Source organism: Monodelphis domestica, chromosome 1 (assembly GCF_027887165.1).
Source record: "Monodelphis domestica isolate mMonDom1 chromosome 1, mMonDom1.pri, whole genome shotgun sequence".
Taxonomy (NCBI): Eukaryota; Metazoa; Chordata; class Mammalia; order Didelphimorphia; family Didelphidae; genus Monodelphis; species Monodelphis domestica.
The window spans coordinates 258,554,378-258,577,837 of NC_077227.1; the positions used below are offsets into that span (position 1 = coordinate 258,554,378).

Consider the following 23,460-nt stretch of genomic DNA (forward strand, 5'->3'; position numbering starts at 1 on the left):
ATGGGTCTGCTGTGAGACCCAAATGTTAAACCCCATGAGTATCAAGCATTCATATGCCTACATATTGTTATGGTAGAGACTGGTCTATATTGGTTTTGGCTAGTTGATATCAGTTGGTACTGATTATAGATTCTGCTAAAGCCCAGCTGCTTTGGCGGTCAATGGAACAGCCTTGAGACAGTTAAGTAAAAAAAAACCTATTTATTACTAATTAGGAGAATATCAGGGAAAGGATACAGAAAATAGAAATTGATAGGAGACATTTCCCTAAAGCTAATCAATACTAAATAAATCCTAGAACCCAAACTGTCCTGCAAAGGCCTGCTTCTTCCCTGATGAAAATCAGGGTTAACTCAACTCCTTTTCTATCTATTTAATAAATCTGTCTTACTAAACTATTCTAAATTACAAATTTTTATCTCCTACATATATGTGTGTGTATATATATATATACATATATATAAATTTCAGAGTTGCTTCAGTCAGAAATCAGGCCTGCCTATCACTTATTCACAGACAAAGCTCTCTCCTGCCTGTCAGTTTTCAAAGACAAGCTCCCTGACCCTCAACTGCCCTCTGCTGCTCCCTAGAGTGTTCAAGAGAAACAGCTTCAGTAACTCACTCTGTCAGTTGAATTATTATCAGTCTTCTGAGATATAAAGATGATTTCCATACCACCAAAATCTTCAAATACTGATCTGAGGAAATCCCTGACCACCTGCTCCTGAGAGGAAAATCCCAAGAGAGAACTATTATTCCCAACAATCTTTTCCTAGGGGTTACTGGGAATTCTTTTTAAGGAACCCCCAGGAAGATTCTAGCTGGCTCTTCAAAACTCTTTCCCTAAGCTGGAGACCTTCTTATAAGCAGCCTTGTTCTCTAATTACTCTAATTAACTAATTAATTCTAATAATATGTTGTTCAGTGGTTCAGTCATGTCCAACTCTACATGACTCTATTGAACTTTTTCTATGGGGTTTTCTTGACAAAGATACTGGAGTAGTTTGCCATTTCATTCTCTAGTGTTCTCCCATTTTACAGATGAGGAACTGAGATAAATAGAGGTTCAATAACTTTCCTAGGGTCTTTTCTAACTATGTTTTATTATTTTCATTGATTATTTGTTTTTATTGAAATTTTCTTTTCTTTGATTTATATCCCAAGTGAAGGTTAGCATAGATAAGGTGTAGTAATAAGAATAGGATAAGATAAGCATAAGATTAAGACTATTTTAAAAAATTATTTAAAATATTGTAATAAGAAAATTGGGTATAGCATTAGAATTACACAGAATAACGAGCAAATGGGAGAAATTTTTATCTCTCTAGATGCTCAAAGGGGGGGATTATAAGGATGATATTAGAAATTAAGTCTTGTTATATTTGTTTTAGAGATAAGAAGTAGAGAAGCTGGCTTGAGAAAGAATTGGAGTTTCAAGCAGAGCTGAGAGTGTCAGTTTCAAATCTAACGGTTTTTTTCTGTGGCAGTTGGGAGTTACTCTCTGGGAGGTAGTGAGGAGTTTCTCTCTCTCTCTCTCTCTCTCTGAGAGCTTGGTTCTTGCTAAGGCTAAACCAGCTAGCCTTTGTTATTTTTATAACTTGGAGGTGAACTTAAGAATTTTAAGGATAATAGTGTTAGTCTAAGTGTAGAATAGGGAAAATTTGAATTAGTCATATTGGGAAGGATCAGTGTAGCCTATGGACACAGGAGAAGCTGTTCCTTGCAGAATCAGGGAGTTTTATTTAGGTAGAGTTAGAAATCTTTTTTTAATCCTTATATTTCAAGAAATATTTTATTTTTTTATAACAAGAGCCTCTTTAGCATCCTTACACCTGGCCTGGAAGAGAAGTTCACTTATGAGCTTTACTTCATTGCTATAAACTGAAGATACTTTGTGAGTACAGCAAGCAGAGTATCTAATCAGTTTATAAACCCATAATCAATCCATTGCCCCTTAGTTTTACAGTCTCCCTCTTATTTTTACAGTTTATATACAGCTAGTAAATGTCTGAAGTCAGATTTGAACTCAGATCGTCCTGACTCCAAACCCAGTGCTCTATCCACCATGCCACTTAACTACATATATGTAAACATAAAATATTATATATACATATATATTATGTGTGTTTAATGTGTATATATATATATACAAATATAAAACAGATATACATATATATTTATAAGTCAGACATTATCACTATTTTTCCTTTTCCTTTGGGGTAGAATAGCCATAGTTTCATCAGTCCTATTTCCTGAAAAATTATGTCACCCTGTCTTTTTTTGCATTATGCTACTCTAGAATTTGTTTTGAGCAAGTTTTTTTGGAGGACAATATGGTAGAGATTAGGAGGCTCCCTGTACCTACTCCACCATCTTAAGTCATCAGCCCTATTTCCAAAATCCTTCAGAAGTAGCAAAAGGCCCCCCTCCCTTTATAAGGAGGGTTATGTTGGTATGAGAGTTTTTCCTTCCTCCCTGGGTCTCTGGTGTTAGGAGAATTCGGATGGCTTAAGGCCCACAAGCCCTCGCTGTCTGTGTTGTTGGCTCCCACCAGTTATGGAGGGAGTCATAGGTTGGAGGAAGCTCGGATGAATAAATGAAGCCATCCATCCTAGCTCTTACCTCCGTAATATGGAAACCACTTGTATTTCTTTCCTTGGAATTCCTTTCCATCAAATTCTGCACACTGCTCTGCTCGGAAATCCCGGGTGCCCTGGGGACAGCTCTGCAGGGGAGAGAGAAAGAGGGCAGGACACTATAGCATACCATACTGACCCTGGGAGGTAAGGGGCAGAAGGGAGAATTCAGCCCAGCGAGCTGAGTATGATCACTGGGGACACCAAAAAAATCCCTTCCAAAATCCAGAAGCTTCTCTCAGAAGCTATTTGTCACCCTGCAGGCTCCAAACCTTAAGAATTTGGAACAGACGATTCCAAAATAGGGAGTATAAAATTCCCAAATTCAATCTTCAGCCTTGATTTGCAATGAGGAGGGTTTTTTTTTGTTTTTTTGCTTTTGTTTTTTAAGTTGTTCTGATCTTAACAAATAGCAAAAAAAAAAAGTAGCCATGGGAGAATTTAAAGCAACACAATTTCATCTGGAAACCTCCTGGATTCCTTTTGCCCCTGTCTTGTAAAATACATTGAAGTTCTTCAGGGAAAAAAAATGGTGGGGTGAGGGGTAGGCTGGGAAATCAAAATCTTCATCATCAGGCTATTGTCTCATCTATTCAGGAATGAAGCCTGAGAGCAGGGGCCCAAGAAACCACCAGATGTGCCTGAGGCTTCCTTCTCCTTCCCACATTCCCAGCAAAAACTAGAATAGCTCCTGGTACCCCCCTGTGCAGTCCTGGTCTTGGGCTTTGTGAGATCTCTAGAGGGGAGGGAGGACCTTGAGCCTCAATTGAGAGTTTTGGAAGGTTAGTTTCTCCCCAGATAAAGCTGCATAATTAAGGGAAGAAGAAACCCTGGCCCCAAAGCATCTTACCTCAGTGTTGCATGAACGATAATTTCGGGTGGGTCCAATACAGCTGGAGCTGCCATCTATCCTGAGAGACAAGTCCATACAAGGAAGTAGTTATCAGTCTATCTTCTCACCCAAACTGGTTTCCCAAGGAATCTTCTTGCTCCTTCCTCAAACACATGACTCTAGGAGTCCATCTCCAGCCTTCTATGTTGTTTGTGTAGCCACAACCTTTTTAATAAATAACCCCTTTTTCTCCATACAGAGGGAAGGAAGGAAGGGGAGGGAAGGTAGGTTTTGGCTCTTGAATCAAAGGACCTGGATTCAAATCTCACCTCTGATACAACCTTGGGAAAATCTCAGTTTCCTCACCTATAAAAGGAGATGGTTGGTCTAGTTTCTCTGAAGCTATGATCCCGAGTCATGGAGAAGTAATAATAATTCTTCAAAAAGCATTAAATAAATACAGATGTATGCAAAAAGATATATATTCTTTTTTACATGTATATAAAAAGATATATATGTATAGCTGTATAATATATATGTAGACACTATTTTAAGATGATAGAAAGTCAACTTCGGAGCTCAAAACAGTGTTCAAATCCCTCCTCTGACACATAATGCTTATGTGATGCTGGGTAAGTCATTCAGTTTCTGAGGGTTATAGATGATTCCTCTAAAATTATAAATTGCAGAGAAGGGACTTACCTGCCTTGGGAGAGAAGGTTCCTTTCCCTGGGAGTTCCCCAAACCAATGAAATCATAGGTCTATACTCCTTTCCCCTAATTCAGTTCTTTTTAAATGCTTATTGTTGTTCAGTTATTTCAATTATGTCCAGTTTGGGGGGGATTCCATCTGGAGTTTTCTTGGGAAAGATACTGGAGTGGTTTGTCATTCCCTTCTCCAGCTCATTTGACAGGTGAAGAAACTGAGGCAAATAGGATTAAGTGACTTGTCCAGGGTCACATAGCTAGGAAGTGTCTGAGACTGAATTTGAACTCAAGTCTTTCTGACTCTAGGCCTGCCTGGAGCTCTATCCATTCTTCCACCTAGGTGTCACTTAGAGTGATCTTGACTTTATTTTATGGGAACCAAGAGTAAGTTCTCTTTCCTGAAGTCTATCAGAAAGCTGGCATTTATATGGTGTCTGCTATGAGCATGGCCCCCCACCCCCACCCCAAAAGATAGAGACATGTGGAAGAAATATCCATGACAAGATTTAATTTCTGCTCATTAGGATTAAAGAGGCTTTAAAAAAATCTGGGCCAAGAAAAGGCAAATAACAAACATTGGAGGGGATGTGGCAAAATTGGGACACCAGTGCACAGCTGGCGGAGTTGTGAACTCCATGCTCCCGTCAATCTGGAACTGATCCAACCATCCTGGAGAGTGATTTTAGAACTATGCCCAAAGGGTTTTTAAACTGTGCATATTCTTTGACCCAGTAATGCCACTACTGGGTCTATGTCCCAAAGAGATTTTTTTTTAAAGGGGGAAAGGACCTCTTTGTGCAAAAACATTTCTAGCAGTTCTTTTTGGTGGTAGCAAAAAATTGGAAGCTGAGGGGATATCCGTCGATTGGGGAATGGCTGAACAAGTTGTGGTATAGAATTGGGATGGAATGTTATTGTGCTATAAGAAATGAAGAGCAGAATACTTTCAGAAAAGACCAGAAAGATTTACATGAACTGGTGCAACGTTAAATGATCATAACCAGAAGAACATTATACACAGTTATCTGATGAACATTTATGAACGACTTAGGTATTCCCAAAAATAGCAATCCAACTTGTGATGAAAAATGCCATCTGCCTCCAGAGAAAGAACTGATAAGAGTCTGAATGCAGACTGAAACAAGCTATATTTAACTTCATTTCTTCACTTGTTTCTCATTTGTTCAAGTGCTCTTTGACAAAAGAGGATGAACAGATGTTTTACACTATTCTGCATGTAAAATCTATATCAGATGGTTTGCCATCTCAGGGAGAGGGGAAAGGAGTTGTGAGAAGTGGGGAAATGAGAATTTGGATCAAACTTAAAGAAAACAAGGTTTGAAAATGTTTTATGTAATTGAGGAAGAAATAAAATATTAATAAAACTAAAAAATGTCTGGGTCTGTGATTTCTTTTTCTTTCCTTTTTTTTTATCCTTACCTTCTGTCTGGGAATTGTTATCAGGGGTAGGTAAGGGGGATTAAATGACTTGGCTGGGGTTACACAGCTAGGAAGTGTCTGAGGGCACATTTGAACTCAGATCTTCCTGACTCCAGACCTAGAGCTCTGTCCACTGTGCTACCTAGCTGCTCCTAGCATCATCTAGTCTTAAAGAGTTGCCTGAAAAGGAAGTGACTCGCCTGGCCGAGAAGTTAGAGGCTGGATTTTAATCCAGGCCCTCTTGAATCAAAAGATGAAATTTTAAAACACAACATAAAACTATAACCATACAAAACATTATGTAAGCATAACTTTTTGAAAGGCAGTTAGGTGGCATGGTGAATAAAGAATTGGACTAAAGATAAGACTTGAATTTAAAACTGACTTCAGAGACTTCTTAGCTATGTGACCCTGGCCAAGTCACTTAACCTCTGCCTGCCTCAATTTCTTCAATTATAAGGACCCCTAGATGGCTCAGTGGCTAAAGCCTGGGTTTGTTGTTAGGTCTAGGTCTGAATCTTCATCTCCCTGAGTTCAAAGTTCAAATCTGGTCTCAGACACTTACTAGCTGTGTGTCCCTGGGCAAGTCACTTAACTGTTTGCCTTAATTTCCTCATCTGAAAAATGATCTGGAGAAGGAAATGGCAAGCTGCTCCAGTATCTATGTCAAGAAACCCCAAACAGGGTCATGAAGAGGCAGATATGACTGAAAACAACTGAAAAACAATGAAGAACTGCATAAATAATAAAATATTATTTCCTTGTATTCCTTTTAATATGGTAAATATTGTGCCTCTAGACCTGAACTGAGGAGCATCTATACTTAACAAGGGAGACTAGAGGCAGAGAAAAAGTCTCTGAAAATAAAAAGATAGAGTAAAAATATGATTTACCAAAAAAATCTATACAATAACCTGGGAAATATATTAATAAATTGAAATCTACCCATCTTATACTGCCTCTGGTTCATAATCCTAACAGGTGATCCAGGGAACCAATCAGTAATCTGTCTCATGTCATAGTTTACTAATGAGGCTGTTTTTAAAAAATTTAAACAGAAATTTCAGTACCTCTGGGAATAGCAGTGTCGCTCCTGGAAACTGACCCCTCCGCCGCAGGTCCTGCTACATTGGCTCCACTCTCCCCAGTGGCCCCAGTTTTCATTTTGTCTTCTCACCTTCCTTGCCTGATGGAAAAGAAACACAAGAGTAAATATATGTAATATACTTAACAAGAAAATCAGCAGACACTTCCTAGCTGTGTGACCTTGGGCAAGTTCCTGAACCCCAGTTAGGGCTGGCTAATGTGAGCTTCTGAATTCACAAGACCAAGGAAAAGCTCCTGACTACCACTCTATAAGAGGACTTTGTCTACAGGGGAAAGCTCCAGAATAATAACAGCTCTTGGAGTGGTAGAATTAGGGCAATAACTTATACAATAAGAACATTAAAAGAGAAACAACTTTGAGAGACTGAAGGAAGGAAGGAAGGAAAGAAGGAAGGAAATCTTCAGTTTATTTTTTAAATTATTTTTATTTAAATAACTAATTTCCAAGGAAGTTTTCCATAGTTATGTGATTTATATTGTCTCCCTCCCCCCTCCCGCAGCTGACAAGCAATTCAGACTGGGTTATACATTTGTGATCATGTAAAACATAAAAATCTGCAATTTAAAGCACATAATCCTCTCATTGTATTCTACTATGTATTTGGAAATGTCCATTTTATTTTATGTTTATTAGATTTGAAATAAAAATAAAAATTTAAAAATAATTATTTAATTTTTATAGCACTTTAAGATTTACAAAGCACCTTACATATCATTGATATGTGAAGAAAATCATCTCATTGATTCCAATATCCCCAATTTAGAGATGAAGAAATTGAGGCAAAAAAGGAGGTTAAGTGCAGGGTCACTTAGCTAGTATCCAGGTTTTTTTGTCTCCAAGTCAAGTGTTCCATTCCCTATGTCACCGTGTATCACCAAAGTTTCATCTCAACTGTATGTAGAACATGAGGAAACCTAGATGGTGCTAGAAAAGTTAGATGGTGCAGTGGCTAGAGGGCTGCATCTGGAGTCAGGAAGACCAGAGTTTAAATCCTTCTAGATGAGATTCAAGGTACTTAAAGATCAGCCTGCCAAACACCTCAAATTGTCATTATCAGCATTATCCCTTTGAGTCAAAGCAATGTCTCCAGGAGGTCCAAGGAAAATGTAAAACAAAATCATAACCATGAAGGGCAGCTAGGTGGCTCTGTGCATGGAGAGCCATACCTGGCTATTTGAAGACAGAAGGTAGGGGTTAAAAAAAAAAATTAATGGAATCTTAAGGATTAGAAGGGATCACCGAAGTCATCTGATCAAATGCAGAATAAGACAGACATTTAAGGGCATGTTCGATGTGCAGTTTGGCTAGGTTATGTTTATTTTTTTTCCCCAATGCTACACAATCGCAGTTTTTTTTTTCATTTTTTTGTTGTCCTGAAAAACTTCCATATTGGTCATTGTTGTAAGAGCAAAGTCACACCTAACCGAAACCCCAAAATAAAACCAAAGATACACTGATGTGAAAGACAACTCCAACAATTCTTTCCCCAGAGGTGAAAGCATTCTCCAGCCTAAATCTTTCAAGATTGTCCCAGATTGTTGCATTACTGAAAGTATATGCTATTTTTTTTACAAGGAAAAACTTTTTTTTTTTAAACCCTGACCTTCCATCTTAGAGTCAATACTGTGATTTGGTACTGAGGCAGAAGAGCAGGAAGGGGTAGGCAAGGGGAGATTAAGTGACTTGCCCAGAGTCACACAGCTAGGAAGTATCTGAAGTCACATTTAAACCCAGGACCTCCCATCTCTAGGTCTGGCTCTCTATTCCCTGAACCACCCACCTCACACCTCACCTGAGCTGCAAGTTTTTTATGGTAGGAGAAAACTAGAATCTGAGGACATGCCCAAGTGTCAAGGACTAAAAAAACAAAGGACATGCTCCTATGCACAAAAATGTAGCAGCTCTTTTTGTGGTGGCAAAGAATTGGAAACAAGGTAGCCATCAATCAAAGAATGGCTGGAAAAGTAAGATATGATACATAAATGGGATATTTTATTTACTGGGAGAACAATTTACATAATGGCAACAATTTCATAAAGATAAATAACTCTCAAAGACTTGAGAATTCCAATCAACACAATAACACAATGACCAACCACAGTTCCAGAGGATTTATGATAAAACATTCAGGCAATGTAAAAAAAAAAAAGGCTATTATTAGAAATTTTTAAGGAACAGTAAAATATTATCTAATCCTAAATTCACATTAAGATCCTGTTTTACTGCATTCAGAAAATGGAGCAAACTTGCCTAGGAACACATTACAAATCTGATGTGTGATTAGAATTTGGTCATTGAGGCATAAAGACCTATTTGCTTTAAGCTAGCCAATTTCTGTTCTACAAATACTTAAAAGGGTATATTTCAGTTTTCCAGGCACCTTCCTATGCCCAGGACAAGGTCTGGTATTGTTTTCAGATTCTCCAGTTCAGCTCCCTTGACACTTCAACATGCTTACAACTCCCAATGCAAGTGGGTACTGATCACAGTCCATCCCTGCCCTTCACTCCTATGCAAGTCTTGTCCTCCCATGAATATCCTCCAGGGGAGTCTACCAAACATACTAAGGGTCGTCTTCTAAGTCTCTCAGTATTGAGTCAATGAGTTCTCATAGCTCAAACACTTCCTTCAGAATCTGCTCTTCTTCCCACACTTCCAGTTTTTTTATACCTGAAACCCATGCCTACCCATTCCATGTACTCATCAATCTAGAGACACCAATTTCTTTGTATTCCTCCAATGAGATACTTTATCTCCTGGTTTCAGGCATTTTTATCAGCTATATCCCATGTGCCGAAGTCTCTTCCTCTTCATCTCTGCCTCCTGGCTTCCCTGACATTCTAGCTTCTACAAGAAATCTTTCCCAATCTCTTTTTTTTTAAACCCTTGCTTTCTGTCCTAGTGACAACAATACAACAGAAGGACAAAGGCTAGACAAACAGGGTTAAGTGATTTGTTCAGGTCATACAGCTAGGAAGTACTTAAGGTCAATTTTTAATTTAGGTTCTCCTTACTCCAAATCTGATGCTCTATCCCAGTGACAGTAAAACTTTTTTTTTTTGCCATTCCATAACCATTTATTTAGAATATTTTTCCATGGTTCCATGATTCATGTTCTTTCCCACCCCTCTTACCATCCCCCTCCCAGAGCTGATAAGCAATTCCACTGGGTTATATACATGTATCATTATTAAAAACCTATTTCCATATTATTCATATTTGCAAAAGAGTGATCTTTTAAAGCCAAAACCCCAATAATATCTCCATTGAAATACATGATCAATCATATGTTTTCCTTCTATGTTTCTACTCAATAGTGAAACTTAGACCGGGTGCCATGCCCCATCCACACCAAGTGCTTTGCCCTCTCTGGCATGTGTGCCATAGGTTTGCCACCACAGGTCTATTGAATGCCATCTAGCTACCCCTTCCAATACCTCTTAATTTGACTGTTTTCCCTCTACTAATTATTCCTATTTATCCTGTTTATAGCTCCTTTGTGCAACTGTTTGCAGGTTGTCTCCTCCATTAGATTCTGAGTTCCTGGAGAACAAGGACCATCTTTTGACTTACTTTGTAACCCCATGGCTTAAGTACACTACCTGGCCTATAGGAGGCACATAATAAATGTTCCTTAACTGTCTTCTTACACTTTCCTCCTTTCTATGAATTCTATTATCTAGCCACACAGGTTTATTTGCTATTCCTCAAATATGACAGTGTAGCTTTGTTGTCCCCCATTTCTGGAATGCTCTGTCCCCTTAGCCAAACTTATTAATTTTCCTGGTTTCCTTCAAAACTCAATTCAAGCAGGGAGTGGGGGGGGGGAAGCATCTAGGTAGTTCAGTGGCTAGAGAGCAGAAAGTGGAGGTCCTGAATTCAAATCTGACCTCACGTACTTCCTAGTTATGAGACTGTAGGCAATTCACTTCTCCTCAATTGCCTAGCCCTTATAGGTCTTCTGTCTTGGAATCAATACTTGGTATCAACTCTAAGACAGATGGTAAGGGTTTAATCTTCCCAGATTCAATGCCTGGTACTGTATTCACCGTACCATCTAACTGCCCCTTATATGCCAACATGTGGTAAGCACTTAATAAAGGCTTGTTTTTAAACCCTTATGTCTTTGGACTATTACTGAGTATTGGTTCAAAGACAAAAGACTTGTAAGGGCTAGGCAGTGGGGCTTAAGTGATTTGCCCAGGGTCACACAGCTAATATATGTTTGTTGACTGCCTATACAAACAGAGCATAGTGATGGTCCATCAATTAAGCCAATCAACACTACACCAAAGTTAAGGGTCTGATGTAAAGAGCTTAGAATACCTTGATTCAAGAGCTGCCTTTGCCACTGTGTGACCTTAAACACATCACAGCTCTGTTCTATACCTGAATTTCTCCATCTGTAAAATGGGAAAAATGCTATTTTAATAACTTGCATTCCAAAATTTCTGTGAGATTCAAATGGGATGATGTACAATATATAAATAACTTTGCAACTACAAAGTATTTTTGATATAATTTTTTGAACTTGACAAACATGAAAATCTCCATATATAAAGAGTATAAAATAAGGATTGATCATGAAACCACAAATCTCTATTATGTATGGCTTACATTTCTTTTCAAAACTGTATAATAAATTCAAAAATTTGCAATCAATTGGATTTTGCTTCTGTCTCCCTCTGAACTGCTTCTGTACTCTTCTGTGATTTTTTAAAAAATGCTATAATAATCCTCTTTTATTCACTCTTTTATTTTTTGGCATCCATCTCTATAATCTGCTTCTCCCATCCAAAAATCTCCATACTTTGAAACAAAAAGTAACAAACATAGTTAAGCAAAAAAATCTATACATGGACCATATCCAAAAATGTACGTGTCAATCTGTACTTTAAAGGGCTGCATAAATATGAGTTTTGAGGATTTTATTTATGGAAATGACCTGGATAAACTAATGTATAACCACCTCTGTCTCCATTATGCCAAAAAACATTAAATCCTTGATTATAAGCTATGATAAGCTATTTCTGTACATTCCGTACATTCGATCGCCTGACTGACACTTGCATTTCTCCAGGACCTCTCCTACAACCAAACCCAAACTCTGGAATCTGTCACCATGATCATTCCTGCCCTCCCGGTTCCATGAGCGTGGCATCACCCCACCCCATCTCCACCCTCAATTCCAGGTTCAAAATCTAAAGTCAAAGGGACATAGAGGAAAGGCTGAGTCCTCGAAGGCTTAGGCAGACGATCTCTGGGATGATCGACTGCCCAAGTTTGGTTGGACTCAATCTTGTTGTTTATAATGACAGCAGGTCAGGGGATGTGGTCTAATCGTGTGTCGGGATGAATTCTAGATTAAATCCAAAGGATGTTCCCTCAGGAAATCTCTTCCTTACCCATGCTGCAGTTTTCTCAGGAGTCAGGGAGACCCAAGTTTGAATTCCACCTCAGATATTTACTAGCTGTACGACCTTGGGTAAGTCATCTACTTCATCTGGACCTCAAGGGTCTTCATCCTCAAAATGGGGAGGTTTGACTCAGTGACTGCTAAGGACCTGTTCAGTTTTAAATCTGTATCTGATGGCCTCTCTGTGTTGGGAAGACTATTGAGTCATTTTTTAGACCCTTTCCTTCTATCTTATTATCAGTTGGAAAGCCCCACTATGTCAATTTTTTTTTTAAACCCTTACCTTCCGTCTTGGAGTCAATACTGTGTATTGGTTCCAAAGCAGAAGAGTGGTAAGGGCTAGGCAATGGGGGTCAAGTGACTTGCCCAGGGTCACACAGCTGGGAAGTGTCTGAGGCCAGATTTGAACCTAGGACCTCCCATCTCTAGGTCTGACTCTCAATCCACTGAGCTACCCAGCTGCCCCCTGTCAATTTTTTTAAAGACCTTTTCCTTCTATCTTATCAGGTTCTAAGGCAGTAGAGTGGTAAGGGCTAGGCAATTAGGGTTAAGTGACTTGCCTAGGGTCACACAGTTAGAAGTGTCCCAGGTCAAATTTGATCCCAGGTCCTCCCAACTCCAAGCCTGGGTCTCTATCCACTGAGGCACTTAGCTGCCCCTATTGAGTCATTTTTTAAAGGGGGCTTAAGAAAGTAAGCAGAACCAGGAGAACAGTTTACACAAAGACCATAATGATATAAAGAAAAAAAAAGACTTTGGAATTCTGATCAATAATTGATCACAACATTAGAAGGGAGTCAATGTAACATACCTCCTGCCTCTGGGGAAAGAAAGGGGTATGTAAGCAGTGCAGAATCCTAGTCCTACCTAATTCATGTGTTTTCAACCATGCCGAGTGTTGATTTGTATTACTAAACTGTATTTCTTGGTTAAAAGAATTCTATAAATTGGGGAGGGAAAAGAAGAGGACTCTTGGCAAGTAGGAATAATGTAAAAAAAGAACATTACTAAAGCATGGTTGTTTGTTTTTTAAACAAAGAGTTTGAGACACCTAGGGAAGAATAATGAGGGTCAGTGTAAGCCAAGTCTCATACTGGATCTTCTCAAGGAAAAAAAAACTAATTAAGGGAGGTTTGATTCACTTGGCACCTGCTCCTACCCTCCCACTGTCAGGCCCTGGCAGGGGTTGCTGCCTCAGGCTAGAATCAGAAGCAAAGGGAGGCAGGCACACACTTTAGCTTCACTAGACAGGTTTTGAACCTGGACCTCACCTTGAAGTTCTTACTCCCAGGCTGTCTCCTTCCCTCCCTCCCTGACCTAGAGGGAAGTAGTCTTCCTCTGACATAGCCTGAAATGACATCCCTGGAATTGCTGGTAGCTAATAATAAATAATTTATATTTATATAGTTGCTATATTATTTGTATATTTATTTTATGTTTTCATTGTTATTCCTTTTTTATCATATTGTTTATATATTAGTGATTAGTTATACTTATTTATACTTATATATTTGTTATATTTATATATTATATATTTATAAATTTATAATATATAAATATTAGATATATTATTGATATTTTATTATAGATCTTATATTTATGTATTTATATTATTCTTTATATCTGTATTACATACAGATATTACATAGGGTATACTACAGTATATTTTATATATGCTTATGTTGTGTATTCTATATTATAAATTGTTTATATTATGTATACTTATGTTGTGTGTCTATATTCTTTATATATGGACATATTATATATATTTGTTTTATATGTTATATTTATTTTTATTGTATGGTATATATGTTTTGATCATTATATCTTTTTGCAAAATTCTTTATATATGATCACTCTTGATCCTTGCAGCAACCCTGTGAGCCAGGTGTTATTATCCCCATTTTACAGAGGAGGAAACTGAGCTAAGAAAGATCACTTACAACTTGCCTAAGGTCACAAAACTGGTAAGTATCTGAGTCAGGATAGAAATTCAGGTCTTCTGAGTTCTAATTCACCTTGGAAATATATGGCTTCAGGAAAAGAAGATCTCTCACCTAAGGGAGAAGTATTGAAGAGAGAAAAAAATGAAGAAAGGAGAGAATACTGCTGCAATGTAACATCCTTACTGACTATAGTCAGGTCAGGTCCTTTGATTGAGCTGGAAGATTTTCAAAGGAAATTCCAGGCAGGGGCAACACTCATGAAGAGGTGGCCTTCTGCATGTACCCAATTTCCTCAAAAATGTGATTTCCACTGCTTAGAGAACTGAGAGTATAAGCGACATGGCCAGTTGGTAGAGGAAAGATTTGAACCTACATCTTCTGGGTTTCAAGACTAGCTCTCTATCCATTATGCCATCCTGCCAGTAGTAATTATAATAATACATCATGCAACTATCCTAAATTGTCAGGAGAAATTGAGAACATTTCACCCATCACCACTACTGAAACCCATCAGGCTGCAGTGATCAGGATCATCTGACCCTTCCTGAAACATCTGTAACTTAAAAAGAAAATGTTAATTTCTCTTCTGCACTTAATGGATAAATAATATATACATATGTGTATATATTATGCCAAGGGGACCTTATCTCCTCCCCCTCCTGAGTAGCCTGACTTGTCTGTCAACATTTTTCAAATACCAAAGTTGGGCCAGGTTTTGCATCCATTATGGTTTGTACGTCAATAGAAGGGAGGGGGCAGGTCTTTTGGGGGCTTCCTGGATGGACAGGGGGGCTGAAGAGACAGGTGAGGGGAGAGAAAGATAAATGGAGGCGAGGCACACGTGGTTTGAGATCTTAGAGTAAGGCAACAAGATTTAATTTAAGTCTTATCTACCCTTTCTATTATATATTTATAACTTTATAATATTTATGTTATATTTATAATTATAGTTATATTTATATCATATAAATATAAATAAATATATAAATAAAATATATATTTAAACTTTATATATTTAATAACTGGATAGTTATATTAATTTAATTCTTAGAATATATATGTATATATCATTTCCATATACAAATTAGAATAGAAAAAGATGGTTGCATATGAAATCACTTATCTCTACTATGTACAATTTGTTTTTAAAATATATATATAATACATTTAACATACTACTTTGTGTTGCCTTCCAAATTTCCTTTTGTTTTCTTTTGTGCCTTTAAGATGTTTCAGTGTGGGAGGTCCTGGGTTCAAATTTGACCTTGGACACTTCCTAGCTGGGTGACTCCAGGCAAGGCACTTAACCCCCATTGCCTAGCCTTTACCACTCTTCTACCTTGAAACCAATACATAGTATTGGTTATAAAATGGAAGGTAAAGGTTTAAAAAAAATTGTTTCAATTATTTCATTTTCTTATTGTTATTTTATTTATTTTGACAGCACTACCACTGGTCTACTCCCTTAAATTGATTTATAAAAAAGAAAACCCTTATAACAAAAAAGCATAGTCAAGCAAAATAAAGACAGAAATTGACTGTATCAAAAATTTACATCTCATTCTACCCTTTGGCTCCATCTCCCCTTTGCCAAGAGTTGGGTAGCTTGCTTCATTATCCATCCTCTGAGAATTGTAGTTGGTCATCAGATTTCTAAAGTCTTTCAAAATGGTTGTTCTTTTTAATATTGCAGGTATTGAGTAAGTTATTTTCCTGATTCTCTTATTTTCACTCTCTATCAGTTCATACAAATCTTCCTGGAGTTCTCTGACATTGTCTCTTCCATCATTTCTTATGATGCACTAACATTCTATCCATATACCATTACCCAAATGATATGAACTCTTTCCCTTAATTTCTGATTCTTTGCTACTACAAAAAAAAAAAGCAAATATAAATATTTTTGTATGCAAGTGCCTCTTTCCTATTTCTTTTATTTCTTTGGGGAATGGGTCTCATAGTGGTATCTCTGGGTCAAAGGGTACTCATAGTTTAGTGACTTTTTTGTGAATAATTCCAAACTGCTATCTGAAACGGTTAGCCCAATTTACATCTCCTCCAGAAGATAGTGAACCTATCTTCTTATAGTCTCTCCAAAACTGCCATTTTCCCTTTTTGTCAATGTGGTATTCATTTTTTGTTGATTTGGTGAACTTGAATTGGAATCTCTTGGTTTTTTAAAATGGTATTTCTCTAATTATTAGTGATTTGGCACTTTTTTTCCCTATATGGTAACTTATAGCTTGGATTTCTTCTTATTCCTTGTTTTGTTTTGTTTTTTTTAGAAGCAGGATTTGATTAGGTCTGAAAATGACAATCAGATCATCTTCCTAGTGGCCCATAGAGTAAGCCTCTATTATTTAAACTTTCAGAAAGAGAAAGAGGAAAAAGAGAGCATCAGGAGTCATAGGACCATAGATCTAAAATTGGAAGGCATCTCAGAGGCCATTGTACAACCTCCTTACTTTTCAGATAAGGAAACTGAGGAATATAGCAGGCATTTAATAAATTATCATAATAAATAATAATTTAATAAAGGGTTGATTGTTGGCTGACCCATCATTTGGAATAGCTTCAAATTCTCTTTCTTCTTATCTCCTAGAAAATTAGTCAATACCAGTAACTAGGCAGAGTAATTTTCTTCTAACCAAATGAGTAGTGGTTCAGTGGGTAGAATATTGCATGCACCTGGAGTCAGGAAGACTTGAGTTCACATCTGACATGAGACACTAGCTATGTGATCTTGGGCATGTCACTTAATTTTTATTTGACTCAGTTTTCTCAACTGTAAGATGAGAATAATACTAGCATCTACCTCTCAGGGTTGTTGTGAGGATAAAATGAGATATTCGTAAAGTGCTTAGCAAAATACCTGGCAACGTTAATGGGCACTATGTAACTATGAGTTATTATTATTATTTCTAAACCCCTAGAATGTAGGGGTACATGGGTAGTAAGAACTGCTACTCCTCAAGGAAGACTACTAAGAAGACCAGTCATATGGTTGGTATGACAGATACAAACATCTTGTTCCTCCCTTACAGGGATCATGAGTGAGATTTGAACCCTCATCCTCTCATGCCAGAGCTAATATTCTTTCCTTTGTACTACAATAACCTGTGGGCATCTGAACAGTGTATAAAGTACCAAGGCAGGAAAATAGTTATGACCACTTCCCAGAGGTTCATATTACTAGAACATAATTTTCAAGCTGGAAGGGAAGTTAATCCAACTCCTTTATTTTACAGATGGAAAAACAGAGGCACAGAAAGATTAAATGACTTGCTTACGGTTCCACAACTATTGAGTGTTTGATACAGGATTAGAAAAGAGAGCTTATTATCTGCAATGGGCATAAGTTGTATTAGATTGTATTAGATTTATTAGATTGTATTGTATTATTGTATTAGAAATGCTAGCAGTAGCAATAAGAGAAGAAAAAGAAATTGAAGGAAGTAGACAACAAAGAAAGTAAACTATCACTCTGCAGATGATATCATGGTACACTTAGAGAATCAACTAAAAACCTAGATAAATGAATTAATAACTTTAGTAAAGTCACAGAATACAAAATCAACCTACATAAATCATCAGCACTTCTATATATTACCAACAAAGTCTAGCAACAAGAGCCAGAAAAAGAAATTCCATTTAAAACACTCTAAACAATATAAAACACCTGGAAATCTACTTGCCAAGGCAAACACAGGAATTATATGAACACAACTACAAAACACTTTTTACCCAAATAAAGTCCGATCTAATTGTTCATGGGCAGGCTGAGCTAATACAATAAAAATAACAACTCTACCTAAATTATTTATTGAGTACCATATCAAACTACCAAATAATTATTTTATAGAACAAGAAAAAATAATAACAAAATTCATCTGGAAGAACAAAAGGTCAAGAATATGAAGGGAATTAATGGGGAAAAAATGTGAAGGATGGGGGCCTAGTGAACCAGATCTCAAACAACTATAAAACAGCAATCATCAAAACAATCGGGGGGTGGGGGGGGGTGGTGGTGCAGGTAGGTGGTTCAGTGGATTGAGAGCCAGAGCTAGAGATGGAAGGTCCTGGGTTCCAATCTGACCTCAGACACTTCTTAGCTGTATGAATCTGGGCAAGCCACTTGACCCCCATTGCCTAGCCCTTGCCACTCTTCTGCCTTGGAACCAATTCTGAGTATTGATTCCAAGAAGGAAGGTAAGGGTTTAAAAACAACAAACAAAAAACAACAACAACAAAAACACCAATCTGGTACTAGCTAAGGAACAGAACTGTAGATAAATGGAGTAGATTAGATGGATGCACAATATACAGAGGTAAATGACCTTAGCAATCTATTTTTTGATAAACTCAAAGATCCCAGCTTTTGTAATAAGAACTCACTATTTAACAAAAACCACTGGGAAAATTGGAAAACAGTATGGCAGAAGCTAGGTATAGACCAATATCTCACATCCTATACTAATATAAGATCAAAATGGATATACAATTTAGATATAAAGAGTGATACCATAATCAAATTAAGGTAACAAAGAATAATTTACCAGGCAGATCTCTGGAGAAGGGAAAAATTTATGATAAAGCAATAGCTAGAGAGTATTAGAAGATGTAAAACAAATAATTTTAATTGTATTAAATTAAAAACTTTTGTATAAACAAAACTAATATAACCAAGATTAGAAGGGAAACAACAAACCAGGAAAAAATTGTATAGCAAATGTCTCTGATAAAGGTCTAATTTCTCAAATTTACAGGAAACTAAGTCAAGTTTATAAGAATAAAATCCATTCCTCAATTGACAAATGGTCAAAGGATATGAACAAATAATTTTCAGATGAAGAAACCAAAGTCATCAATAATCATAAGAAAAAATGTTCTAAATCACTCTTAACTGGAGAAATACAAACTATGAGGTACCACCTTTATGTCTATCAGATTGGTCAATATGGCAATAAAGGAAAGGGGTAAATATTGGAGGGGATGTGGCAAAATTGGGACACTAATGCATTGTTGATGGAGTTGTGAACTGATTGAACCATTCTGGAAGGAAATTTGGAACTATGCCCAAAGGGCTATAAAACTGTGCATATCCTTTGATCTGGTAATGTCACTACTGGATCCATATAACAAAGAGATAATAAAAAAGGGGAAAGGACCTACTTGCACAAAAATACTTATAGTTATTCTTTTTGTAATGGCAAAGAATTGGAAAATGAGGGGATGCCCTTTGACTGGGGAATGAATGAACAAATTGTGGTACATGTTGGTGATGGAATACTATTGTGCTATAAGAAATGGTAAGCAAGATGATTTCAGAAAAAGCTGGAAAGATCTGCAGGAACTGATACAGAGTGAAATAAGTGGAACTGGGAGAACTTTGAACACAATAACAGCAATGTTGAGCTAGTGATCTGGGACAATCCTGAAAGACTTATGATGGGGAATGCTATCCACCTCCAGAGAAAGAACTGGTGGAGTCGTCTTTCACATCGGTGTATTTATGGTTTTATTTTGGGGTTTTGGTTCTGTACGAGTTTACTCTGACAACAATGCCAATATGGAAATAGGCTTTGCATGATGATTAAAATAAATTTTTTTTAAAAAGAACACAAGTCTTCCTGACTCTATGTCCAATGCTGCATCAACAACAATGACCCAATTCCCTCTCAGTTTCCAGCCCTCCTCCCTTGAGAAGGCAGTCTCACTTACTGAGGATACAGGCAATGGAGGCAGCAGCAGCAGCAGCATCAACAATAGGAGATGCGTCTTCATCTTCTGAACAGGACTAAAAGGCTCCAATAAGTCCAAGGCTTTCCAGGGGTACAAAGTAGTGAAAAGAGGGATAAGGCAGGAGCCAACTCCTGCAAGAATAAAGAAGTTCCCAATCAATGCATCAGACTACCTAGATGCTTCCCCTCACAGAGATGTCTCTAGAGTGTTTCACAACGTGCTCCCTTCTCTTTGTCAAAGTTTGACCAGAAGGATGGAGGTGACAGGGAGGGTGGATATGGTGGAACCAAAGCTAATCCCATTGGCAAGCTGGTAGGGTAAAGTTACCCAAATGCAGGCACAGAGGAGTTTGAATTTTATCCTACACTCACTGGGAGGCACTCCAGCTTCTTGAGCTCAGTAGGCACTGACCTGGTCAGATGTGTAGCTGAGAAATATCCATTTGGCAGCCATGTAGAAATTGGACTGGGAAAGGAGAAATTGGATGTTGTGTTGTAAGACCATCTAGGTCATTGCAATAATCCAGGCAAAAGTGATGAGGGTCTAGGCTAGAGTGCTTGTGGTAGGGGCAGCTGGATGGCTCAGTGGATTGAGAGTTAAGCCTAGAGAAGGGAGGTCCTGCTTTCAAATCTGGCCTCAGACACTCCCCAGCTGTGTGGCCCCAAGCAAGTCACTTAACCCCCATTGCCTAGTCCTTAGTACTCTTCTGCCTTGATACTAATACACAGTATTGATTCTAAGGTGGAAGGTAAGAGTCTAAAAAAAGAAAATCCTGTGTGACCCTGGGCAAGTCACTTGACCCCCATTACCTAGCCCTTATCTCTCTTCTGCCTTGGAAGGGCTTAAAAAACTTTTTTTTTTTTTTAAATAGAGTACTTGTGGTAAGAATAGAGACAGAGGCCAATGATATTGAAGAGATAAAAGAGATGAGATTTGGCAACTAATTTCATTTTGTTGTTACTCAGATGTTTCAGTCATGTCTGACTCTTCATGATTCCATTTGGGATTTTCTTGGCAAAAACACTGGAATGATTTTGTCTTTTTCTCCAGCCCATTTGACAAATGAGGAAACTGAGGCAAACAGGGTTAAGAGCCTTGCCCAAGTTCACACAACTAGGAAATGCCAGAGACAGGATAAAAACCTGTTTTTCAGTCCCTGGTTCCATCCCTAGAAACTAGACTCAAATTGAACTTTCATTGGAAATTGGACTCAATATGTATTGAGGATATAGTATATAGGAACAAGGTATAGAGTTCTTAGCTAGAGAAAAGAAGACATGAGTTAAAATTCTGACTCAATCTTACTGGTTTGCATTTGGTTGCAAGTCACTTAACTTTAGTCTGCCTCAATGTCTTCATCTGTAAAATAGGAATTATAATAGTACCTAACTCACAGGGCTGTTAGAAGGATCAAGTCAAAGTAATATTTGTGAAGCAGTTAGCACAATGTCTGGTGCTTGATAAATGTTTCTCCTCCCCTTCCCTTCTCTTACCCCTTAGAAATACTGGAGAGCAATGTCACATGTAAAGGAGAATATATTTTATATCCCTAAACTAAAAATACAGGAAAAATAATAGGACTGGAAAATATTCTCCCACTCAACTTTTAACCTACTTTAAGAAATATATATCTAATTAATAATAATAACTAACCTAAATCAAATTGCTTTACCATCTCAGGGAGAGGGAAAGAGAGAATTTGGAACTTAAAATTTTAGAAAATGAATTACTTTTATGTGTAATTAAAAAAAATAAATTCTATTTAAATAATAACTAAAAGTATTAGCATTATATCACTTCAAGGTTTGCAAAGTACTTTGCAAACTGATTATCTCATTTGATTTTATTCTCAAAACAATCCTGTGAGGTAGGTGCTATTATTATTCCCATTTTACAGATGAGGACACTGAGGCTGAAAAAAGGTTAAACTATTTACCCAGGGTCACACAGTTGGTAAGTACCTAAGGCAAGATTCTAACTCAAGCCTAACTCCCTGACGCTAAGTACCTAACTCCAAGCACTGGCTGCACAATGTTATCATGTTTACAGAACTATCTATAGAATTACAAAGTTGGTAGGAAACTAGGAAATGGTAAAATCCAATTTCTTCATTTTATAACAAAGGTAAGACCCAAAGGGGCCATTTTGTTTCTTTGTTTTTGTAGGTCCTGTGCCTCAAAAATGCCTGAACCATTGGAACTGTTTCCTACATGCTTGTCCACTGATATATTCTGGATGTGCCACATCTCTTTCTTGGCCTACTACCTCTTTATTGACAGAAGTATAGGGTGTCCCAACTCTGAGTGCTGGGGTTTCCCCCATTGGCAAATACAGAATTATTTCCAATGCATTAGGTCCCTGGCTTCTAGGGCCCACAGTTGTTTGCTGTTGTCCACTCACTTCAGGTGAGTCTGACTCCCCCATTTTGGGTTTTCTTAGCAAAATGTAAAAATAGAGACTTGAATCCAGGACTTCAATCCCCAGAAGTCCTTGCTCCACTTCCCCAGAATGCTTTGTAATCTCACTGAATTCTCACCTGGACTGAGAGCAGATTATGATTTAAAGGGTCTCCGCCATAGGCGGGGTCTTTTCTTTTTCCCGTTGCAGCTTCCAAGCAGACCTGTCTCTTTTCGTAATGTAGGTGAGGTTGTCTAGGCCCGTGGGCCTAGACACCTGCTTTCTTATCCTGTATTTTCCTTAATCCTTAATCTTCAATAAATCTCTAAAAAATAATACTCCTTGCAGAGAGAAACTAATTTCTACCTGCCTCAGTTTCCCAAAATTTTAATCTTTATACAAAGATGCTTGCCCTTTGCTTCTCCAGATCATTTTTCACATCCCAATGTATGATGCCCTCATTATATGATTATTATATTATATACGTATGTGATATACATATAGTATTTATCTTTATTTTAGCTATATTTATATAATACTGATTTATTTATATTTATACTTATTCATTATTTATATTTATAGTATTTATTTCTATCAATTAATTTTATATTATTTATTTATATAGTTATTATACATTATATTAATCAATATAATGTATTTTATGTATATATATTGATATATTATATATTAGTATTAATTATATCACAACTGAGGAAAAGAATCAAACAGGGTTAAGTGACTTGCCCAGGTTCATATAGCTAAAAAGTGTCCCAGGCATCAGGAATTTCCCAACAATCAGGGCAGTCCAAAAAGTAAACTGGACCTTCCTGTGCAGTTGGGGAGCTTCCTCTTAAAGGTGGTCTTTCTTGGCAGATGACCATTTGTCTGGGATAATGTAGAACGACACCAAGTACTGGTCAGATGAGGTGGCTTCTGAGTGCCCCGACAACACTGAGAACCTGTGATTCATAAACAAATGCTGCTTTGGCCCTGAAAGATCTTCTCTGTGTTCAGATGGAGAATGTCACCCTCTTCTTTGGGTAGAAGAAGAGACTTTGCTGAAGTACTCTAGGAAATCCCAAGAACTGACTTAGCACTGTTCTACCCATGAAGGTGTCTTGCCAATCCCTACTGCTAGGAATCCAAGATGGCAGCTTAGTAGCAATGGAAAATGAAACCACTCTGACAGTCCTTATAAACCAATCCCTACTGCTACTCTGGTCTTTTCCAGAGAC

General features: G+C 37.5%; 1 protein-coding gene across 7 annotated transcripts in view; it reads right to left on the minus strand.

The window, feature by feature from the left end:
• PAPLN (papilin, proteoglycan like sulfated glycoprotein) overlaps window positions 1–23,460 on the minus strand; it is a 91,626-nt gene that overhangs the window by 61,024 nt on the left and 7,142 nt on the right. For 6 of the 7 annotated variants that reach the window (XR_008914973.1, XR_008914974.1, XM_056810698.1 and 3 more), the window contains exons 2-5: window positions 19,808–19,959; window positions 6,687–6,802; window positions 3,487–3,547; window positions 2,623–2,725 (exon numbers count right to left, since the gene is read on the minus strand). Coding sequence is in view for 5 of the 7 variants with exons in the window: in XM_056810698.1 (XP_056666676.1) it covers window positions 2,623–2,725; window positions 3,487–3,547; window positions 6,687–6,802; window positions 19,808–19,870 (343 nt within the window). In the remaining 2 variants the exon portion in view is untranslated. The remainder of the gene's footprint in view (window positions 1–2,622; window positions 2,726–3,486; window positions 3,548–6,686; window positions 6,803–19,807; window positions 19,960–23,460) is intronic. The other variant, XM_056810697.1, reaches the window with a different exon arrangement.